The 9,351-nt window shown below is 38.1% G+C and overlaps 2 protein-coding genes across 4 annotated transcripts; both read right to left on the reverse strand.

Annotated features, from left to right (window-relative positions):
- Window positions 1-2,189: 2,189 nt before the first annotated feature.
- On the reverse strand, window positions 2,190-6,185 carry LOC104216968 (probable LRR receptor-like serine/threonine-protein kinase At3g47570). 3 transcript variants are annotated; one of them, XM_070156671.1, is made up of 5 exons: window positions 5,084-6,185; window positions 4,787-5,002; window positions 4,659-4,699; window positions 2,705-3,312; window positions 2,190-2,613 (listed from the first exon to the last, which is right to left on the reverse strand). In XM_070156671.1, exons 1-4 carry the CDS (start codon window positions 6,138-6,140, stop codon window positions 3,307-3,309), a joined length of 1,320 nt encoding a protein of 439 aa, XP_070012772.1. In that variant the 5' UTR covers window positions 6,141-6,185; the 3' UTR covers window positions 2,190-2,613; window positions 2,705-3,306. The 3 variants fall into 3 exon arrangements, with proteins under 3 accessions (XP_070012772.1, XP_070012771.1, XP_070012770.1); XM_070156670.1 differs by having other exon boundaries at window positions 2,705-4,699; window positions 5,099-6,184; XM_070156669.1 differs by having other exon boundaries at window positions 2,705-4,699; window positions 5,084-6,183.
- Window positions 2,270-2,984, reverse strand: LOC138878709 (probable LRR receptor-like serine/threonine-protein kinase At3g47570). The gene is made up of 2 exons (XM_070158395.1): window positions 2,705-2,984; window positions 2,270-2,613 (listed from the first exon to the last, which is right to left on the reverse strand). The coding sequence occupies exons 1-2, from the start codon at window positions 2,982-2,984 to the stop codon at window positions 2,270-2,272; spliced, it is 624 nt and encodes a 207-aa protein (XP_070014496.1).
- Window positions 6,186-9,351: the final 3,166 nt, after the last annotated feature.

Here is a 9,351-nt window from a genome sequence, read left to right on the forward strand (position 1 = left end):
ATAAGAAAAGTGTGCCAACTAAATTAGACCAGATGGGGTACTTTTGATTGTACTTTTTATATGAAGCTTCCGTTTAATTTATATCATTGGTTTCCAATTATTTGGTTTAGATGGTTTTTTCTAACAATTATTTTTCTTTATTAATTTTCTGATCCACCATTGTGCTACATTAATTTAGAGAGGAAATAATAATATTTGTTGCTACTAGCATTTCAAAAGCTAAACTAAAATCATGTACAACCCTAGTGCTGAAATAAAAAGATAATCTTTACATGTTTGAATTGGAAACTCCTTTTCCACATTCTCACAGATATGATTCCATGATTCGAATTTAATGGAAATGTACAAGAAAATTAGTAAAGGGGAATTCAAATGTCCTGAATATTTCCCTCCTGAGGTAAAACAAAATCTTATTTCAAGAATTCTTGATCCGAATCAGTGTTCAAGAATTACATTAGCTAAGCTGATGGAGAATCATTGGTTCAATAAAGGACAATTCACCTCCTAGTGTTTTCGATATTGTGGATGATTCGGACTGAGTGTTCTTCTGGTAAGAAAGAGCAGAGCTCAACAATGAAGCCTACTTGCTTGAATGCTTTTAATATCGTTTCTCTTTCTCCTGCTTTTGATCTCTCAAGCTTGTTTGAGAAAGACAAGAGCCATAGATCTGAGGTTAGATTCACGGCACAAAAGCCAACGTCCACTATCGTGTTGAGGCTAGAGGAAGTAAGTAGCTTCGACGGGGAGTTTTAAGGTATAAAGGTAATATCGAAATTATATAATCATCTCATTTAAAAGTTTAAATTGTTAGATAAAATACGCTTTATTTACTTGATTATGTTTTCAACAAGCTCCCTAATTATGCTCATACCGGGCCAGACTAGTTCTTTTTCTATTAGCCAAGCACGTGAAATTCATTTTTATAATATAGATGGTGGTGAGACTTGAGCCCAAGGCCCCAACCTGCTACCATACTATGTTAAAATTGTGTAATCTAGAAGTCGGAAATTTTACTAAGGTTGTTCAAGGATCAATATATATGGTTAAAAATTAATACTTGACCTGTACACACAGTATAAGTTTTCGGTAAAGAGTGTTCTATTGACATCCTTGAGCTTATGTGACTTCGTTTATGTGACCATCTCATCTAAAAATTTATCTGACCAACCTTATACTATGCGGCTTCACCTCTATGATTCTCATTTAAAAGCTTAATTGGTTAAATAGAGCAAACTGTATTTACTTAATTATGTCTTCAACTGGTGAAGAAAAAGACGGGATGGAAAAAATGCAAGGAAACAAAGAAGGGAGAAAAGGGAAACTAGGTATTGATGTAGAGATATTTGAGATTACACCAGCTTTCCATGTTGTGGAAGTGACAAAAAAGTCGGGAGACACTGCAGAATATAGGAAGCTCTGCGATCAAGGCTTAAAGCCTTCTTTAAAAGATATAGTTTGGACATGGCAGGGCAGTGAGCAGCAGCAAGTGGAAAATCAAGAAATTAAATCTTAGAGGTAAAGAAAATAAAAAATAAAAACTTCTTGGGTAAAGTTTCTCTCTTGAGAAGGAATTGATGCTGCATTTTATATCTTTGTTGTAGCTTTTTTTTTCCTAATATAAAACTTCTTCTTTTAAAAGGGAGCCTTTGAGCAACTGTCAATTTGTTTCATATGACCTATAGATTACGGGTTTGAGCCGTGGAATAAGCCATTGATTCTTGCATCAAGGTAGACTGCCTACATCACACCCCTTGGATGCGGCCCCATTCCGGACTCTACGAACACGGAATACGTTCTGCATCGGGCTGCCCTTTATATAAATCTTCATCTTTGTTCTTTTGGAACTTTTTAGGGAGCTAATAGTTTTCTTTTCTTCTTGGTTGAAGTTTGATAGCTGATTTTATGCTTCATTAGAGTATTAATTTGATTAGACAAGTATATATTATGGCCACTAAGTTGATCAAATATATTTTCTATATCTAACTTATTTGTTCTTGTATTTAATGGTAATCATAGTAATATTCAAATGGTTAATTCGTTTCATACTGGTTTATATCATTAACCTCATCAGTTTCCAATTATTTGGTTTAGATTAATATTATTATATAATTATTTTCCTTTGTGGATTGTGTTCCACCATTTTACAACAGTAGTAATAAGAGGAAATAGTAAGATATATTGCAAAGATATAACATAATCTTGCGCAACTCAAGTACTAAAACATATGCAGCAAACAAGTGATTTGGATCAAGAGTTTCCAAGAACACGCTCAACATGCAAGAAGTTGAATCTTGATCTTCTGTAGCATCCCTACAACATTTTTCATGTCGATCCTTCTTGCAGGAGAATCAACACAACAATCTAGTGCCACTTTCATGATTGATGCCACACAACCTAGCTTCTTATTTAAGTGATTATCATGTGGTGTTACTAAGTTGTTATCTACAACATCCACTATTGACTCTGGAAGTGAATAACTCACCCATTGCTTCAAGCTAAGATCTCCCTCAAACATTTCATTATTAGGCTTTCTCCTTGTAAATGTTTCCATTAACGTGATCCCGTAACTATAGACATCACATTTTGTAGACACCAGTCCATCCAGTCCATACTCTACACAATCAAGTAATTTAAAAAATGTAACATTTATTGGTGGAACAAAGGAAAGGAAAATCAATGTTCAAAGTAAAACGAAAAGACATACCTGGTGCAATATAACCCAATGTTGCTAAGATTTTAGTGTATAAATCAGTCTCATCATCACCAAGCAGTTTTGAAATACCAAAGTCGCCTAAGTGACCAACCATATTCTCATCCAGCAAGATATTACTAGGTTTCAGATCACAGTGAATCACGGGCGATGAGCACTCATGGTGTAGATATACCAATGCACATGCCACATCTATCATTATCTTCAGTCTCTGCATGATGTCTAAGAAGTAGTTGTGTGAATACAGCCACTTATCGAGGCTTCCATTGGGCATGTACTCGAGTACTAAAGCCTTAAAATCAAGGTTGGAACAACTAGTGATGACTTTCGTGAGATTCCTATGACGAAGGTTGCGTAAAACTTCACATTCTGTATCGAAACTCTTGAATTCCACTTCCAATTGCAGATTGAACACTTTAACTGCAATTACAGTCCCACTTCTGAGTATGCCTTTATAGACGGAGCCAAAACTCCCAGAACCAATCAAATTGCTCTCGCTAAGCGCATCAGTTGCTTGGAGGAGTTCATAATATGAAATTCTTCCTCTTGTTGCAATAGACAATGGATCAGCTTGATGAGGAGTTCGTTTACCTCTTCTATACCTTATCCATACAAGCACAAAGATGATAGGAACAAATACCAGTGCAATTCCAAGTAGAAGAAATAGAACTAGCATTTTTTTCCTATTTGATCTATGCTTTGATGAAGTGGGGCATAACGGGACGTTAAATCTTGGAGAACCACATAATGCTTCATTGAAGAGAAAAAACTTACTTGAGAGGTTCTTGAAAGGACCCCCTGAGGGTATTTCACCATACAATTTGTTGACGGAAACATTAAAATATTTTAGATTTTGAAGTTTCTCCAAAAATTTGGAAATGGTTCCTGATATATTATTATGAGAAAGGTCAAGAAATCCCAAAGCCAACATGTCGCTCATTGAGTCAGGTATAGATCCTTGCAGCTGGTTGTGTCTCAAAGAAAGGTATTCCAAATTTTGCAAGCCTCCAATTTGTTTAGGAATGTCATTTGTAAATTGATTCATTGACAAGTCCATATGTGTAGCAGCCTTTAGATTTCCAATTTCTAGAGGTAAAGAACCACCCATGTTGTTTGATGATAAGTCAAGAATCATTAAAGCTTTAAGGTTCCCTAAGCTTGTTGGTATATTGGAACTCAATTTATTGGAACCCATAAGTATCTCCCCAAGGGAAGTAATGTTCCCTAAACAATTAGGAAGTGATCCTGAAAGTTGATTTTGATCCAAGTAAATAACAACCAAATACTGCAATCTACATAGATTATCTCCACCTATTCCTGTAAGTTTGTTGGTACTCAAGAACAACCCTTGAAGGTTTTTCAGGGTTCTAATTGATGTGGGAATCAATCCAACCAAGTTGTTATAAGAAAGACGAAGGTCTAGTAAGCTGCTTAAGTTCCCAATTTCATTTGGAATTCACCCTTTAATTTTGCAACCAATGGCGATAAAATATGTAAGGGATGTGGAGAGGTTACCTACAGAAAGTGGAAGCATGCCATTTAGAGGGTTGAAAGATACAGAAAGAGATGTTAAATCTCTGCAGTTTGTTAAGGACGTCAGGAAGCTTAAAGATGAGTCGCTCATTAAATTGTTTCCCTCCAAACCTAGTCTCTGTAGATGAGTCAAATGTCCAAGTGAGTTGGGAATCAAGCCAGTGAGTTTGTTATATGAAAGCTCTAGATGCGTAAGTCTTGAACAATTGGAGATTGAATGAGGTATAGTCCCGACATGATTGGCCAAGTGACTCAGAAAAAGACGTCCAATGTTGGGTAAGGTAGAACCTATGTTTGATGGGAGGTTTCCTGATAGATTAATATTGTCTGTAAGATCAATTATTCTCAGCTCTGATATGTTGAATATCTCCATTGAAAGTGGACCACTAAAACTATTAAATGCAAGAATAAATACCTCCAAGTCAACGAGATTGCTTATCTCTTTGGGTATTTCACCTGGCAACACATGAAGAAAGAGGGATCATTACTAATTAGTTCAATCTAGTTTAAGTTGTACTTTTTGCTACAACTTTGAGTACATACCAGTAAACTTATTTTTTTGAATATCTATAACCTGCATCTTGGTTAAGTTGCCAATCTCTTGTGATAAGGATCCATTGAGATTGTTCCTCCATAGATCCAAACGTTGCAATGAGGAGATATTGAATATGGAGATTGGGACAGAACCGGTAATCTGGTTTTTCTCCATGGTTAACTCCAACAAATTACCAAGATTCCCAATTCCCTGTGGAATTATTCCTGCAATTCATTTTCATAAGTATTTGTGGAAGCAATTAGATAAAATACAAATAGCATTCAACATATAATGCAGGATAATACCTGTGAAATGGTTACCTCCGAGATACAACAACTGCAAGTTACGTAGACTTCCAATTTCATTATGTATTGGCCCATCAAACTCATTATATGATAAAGACAATATTTGAAGTTCTGAGCAATTTGACAAGCTTGTAGGCATTTGACCACGAAGCTTGTTCCAAGATAAATCAAGTTGTTTGAGTAATGGAAGACCATTGCATAAACCATTGGGAAGACTTCCTGATAAGCTATTGTTTGTAAATGCAATCACTTCAATTCTGGAAATGTTGAAAACTGACAATGGTATAGAACCTGTAAGCTGATTATCTTCTATACCCAAAAATTTCATGTTGTGAAGACTGCTGATCCCTTCTGGGATGTTTCCTTGAAGGAAATTGCGAGAGATTTTTAAGATCTCCAACCTTGAGGCATTCAAGAGAGTAAACGGTATAGAACCTACGAGTTTGTTTCTGGTCAAGTCTAATTTCCTCAGATTTTTAAGATTTCCAATCTCCTTTGGAATTTGGCCCTCTAAGGAGTTGAATCTGAAGCTCAAAGTTTCGAGTTTTGAAAGATTAGAAAATGAAGAGGGGATGGATCCAATGAAACTATTATTCCAAAGAGTGACAACTTGAAGTTGGTGTAAAACTCCAAACCAAGAAGGAACCTCTCCTATGAAGTTGTTGATACTTAAATCAAGAAACCTTAGTCGACGCAATCGTGCCATTTCTTGAGGCAATTTTCCATAGAAATTGTTGTTTCCCAAGTCAAGAGAAACAAGAAATGTGAGGTTTCCAAAATCTTGTGGAATTCTGCCCGTAAGAGCCATGTTGGAAAGATTCAAGGACTTAACTCTGTGATGGCGAGAACCACAAGTGACTCCTTCCCAATGGCAAACAGAAGTAGTCGGAAACCAATTTTCATCAAAGAAGTGATAAGGGTCTGAAATGATTTGGGATTTCAAAGAAAGAAGAGCTAATTGATCAGTCGTAATGTTGGTATGAGTCACGGCTAAAGTAGCCACAACATAGTGAAGCAACAAGAGTGTTGAGAGAAAATAGGCGAATGCTTTCTCCATAATTGCATAAAATAGTAGGAAATGGTATGGCTAGTGACGATGTGGTTTGAGACTTTAAATAGCCATGAGATTGTTTTGGTCTTCATGATATTTAAAATGTTTTTTAGGAGATTTTTTCCATTTAAATCTCTCTTTTTTCCAGAAAAAGCAAAAACTACTTTTCTTCATTCATTTGCCATATCAGTATCAATACACTTAAATTGGAGCTTAAAAAGAACAAGAATCTGACTCTGTTAAGATTTTGTGTAATTACATTTTAAATATTTATTTAACCTTTTCACAATTGTTCATATTATTGTCGAAATTTTTACTTTTTATTCAGTATGTTTTTATGAATTTTTGTTTTTCAAAAGAATACACAACATTAATATGTAGGGAAATTTTTCCAGGTTTATGTGGGCCATAGACAAGACCAACAAATCAACCAAGTCTTGCAACCATAAATGTGGGGACAAAATTATTGCTCTAATCTGTCCAAAGACTTCCCAAGTCAACTTAAGTCTTGCTTTCATTTTCTCTAAAGTTATGTTTATTATCCTCCTTTCTCATTGCTATATCAGGAAATTTTACTGAGTAGTTTAATTGATCGTACGTAATATGTTTGTTATCCTCCTTTCTCATTGTTTAGTCAAGTTTTTAGCTTATGTTAATTTGCATAATGTAACTTTCGATTTTGTTTTACTCGTGGAACTTTCTATTAGAACTGAAAATGTTTTCTATGTTATGTACACAAAAAAAAAAAAAAAAAAAACTGACCTGCAAACGTCAAAGCGAGCAAAACATTGTGTCGCAAGCTATTTTGTTAGCGAAAACTGCTTGCTTACCAATTAGATACTATGTATGAATTATGAATTGTAGTTGAAAAAAGAGAATTCTTGATTGCAATGACAAAGCTCTTTAACCTAGGCATTAAGAAATAGATTTGTGATTAAAATAAAAACACACTTATTCTTCTTCCTTAATCATTTTACAGAAGTGTGTGTGTCTCTGCTACCTATTGTTGCCATAAAGCTTGACTTATTAAAAATATATAAAGTAAATTTAATTAAAAAAAAACTATGTACTTCTACGTAGGTTTCGTGCCAAAATGTACGGTTAGGATATGTGTGCTACTGTTAGGGCCTGACTCTTTGTCATCGGGCGTGGCACGGTTGTGGCAAGGATTTGGGCGTGATGGCCTGGTCATGTGGCCTATGTGCGAGCAAAACGATCATGCGGATGACGGACAAGATATTGCATTGAGGGCTGTTGTAGGCAAGTATTGGCCAAGGCCTTGGGACAGGCAAGGCGCGCTTGGCAAAGGCTTGACAAAGCTGCGTGGGCAATGTTAGGGCGGCATGGCACGGCATGCGCGCCAAAGTCAGTGGCACGACACTTTGGGTTGTGGCAGCTAAGGGCGGGTTAAGCTAAGGCAAGATGGAAATGCGGGATGATGGCAAAGGCTTTCAATAGCTAAGGCAAAGCTATGTGAAGGAAAATACAAGCAATGGCACGAGGGAAATGAAGGTTGACATGGGCAAGGCAGAAACTCGGCCAAGGCAGTGTGCGGGCGGCAGCGACGTCGGGCATGTGCGGCAAAATCATAGGCAGCGGATTGCGGGCAAGGCATTGGCGCGGAGCAATGTCAAGATGAGCCAAGGCTGGGCGCAATGCCCGCCTTGGGCGTGAATCAGCTGGCCAAGTGAAGATGGCACATGCAATGCACATGAAAAGCAGTTGGCGGTTACCTTGTCATAACCCCTTTGTCCCATGATCTGATTATGCTTGTATCATCATCCCATTTCGTGTATATTGTATCCTAAGTAGTTGGGGATGTCAACTACATGTTAGGAACAGATTTGTCTTAGCCCGACAAGTGGCAAAAGCTATAGACGACAAGTGTCATGTGCTGTCAAGTCTAAGGGCTGCCTATATTCTATAAATAGGGCCTTTGTGACTTAGGCATAGGTGTGTGGGTAATTTAGTGTGAAATTACAAGTGGGAAACAAGAGTGAAACGTGAGGGTTTCAAGTGTTTCAAAAAAGGACTAAGGCTAGGCTTGGGCAGGTCTTAGTGTTGGCCAAGAACGACTTGTGTTCTTCGTCAAAAGTGGGCTATGAGCGGACTGTGTTCATAGCAAAGTGAGGGGTCCTTTGTATATTTTCCATATTAATGCAAAGGTTGGGATTTTTCCCGTATATGCGTGTGTTCTTATTGAATTGCTGCCAAAATTTCGTTTAAGCCAAACTTGCCGAAAATTGGCTAAGTGTTTGGGGAAGGCTGAGTCAAGTGCGGGACTTGACTGCCGCGCGGGTGCGAGTTTTGACTGACTAAAAATGCCCCCGTGACAACTGGTATCAGAGTCAGGCAGGTTCATGGCAGTGGCAAGACGATCGGTGGCAGAATTCGTTGGGCTATTTGAGAACATGGCTGGTGGCACAAATGCGGAACTGCGTTAAAGGATAGAGCAGTTGGAAGCACTCGTTGGGCAGGCTCTCGAAGTAAATGGCGATTCTTCTGTTCTTGCGAGAACGGCACGGTTAGAGGCAGATTATGTAGCGAGACATGAGATAGCGCTGGCAGAAATGGATTTGGTACGCCAAGAGAAGGAAGAACTGCGTGAGGAAGTGGTTCAACTTCGAAGGGAATTGCAAACTGTTGTCCCTAGAAGTGATGAACGCACAAAATTGAGGATTCCGGAGCCAAAGGCATATGGGGGTGCAAGAAGTGCCAAAGAACTGGAAAATATCTTGTGGGATATGGAGCAGTATTTCCAGGCTTCCCGTGTACAGGATGATGAAAAGGTGACGATCACACCAATGTATTTGGCGGATGATGCAAAAGTGTGGTGCCATACACGAATGGCAGAGGTGGAAAGTGCTGGACTGCCCAAGATCGAAACTTGGGAGATGCCGAAGAAGGAATTAAAATCCCAATTCCTTCCAACTAACTCGTCATGGATTGTACGAGATGGATTGTGTCGCTTGAAACAAAGTGGCACGGTGGCGGAGTATGTCAAGGAATTTTCGTCCTTGATGCTGAATGTAAGTAATATGGCAGAGGAAGACAAACTGCATTACTTCATGAGTGGATTGAAGGGTTGGGCACAATTGGAGTTGAGAAGGAAGAATGTTCAAAGCCTCTCTACTGCCATTGCTGCGGCAGATGCGTTGGCTGACCTGAACACAGGTGATGACCCTGCTGAAACTTCGCATTCAAAGGCTGGCGGGAA

This window comes from Nicotiana sylvestris, chromosome 9 (assembly GCF_000393655.2).
Source record: "Nicotiana sylvestris chromosome 9, ASM39365v2, whole genome shotgun sequence".
NCBI lineage: Eukaryota > Viridiplantae > Streptophyta > Magnoliopsida > Solanales > Solanaceae > Nicotiana > Nicotiana sylvestris.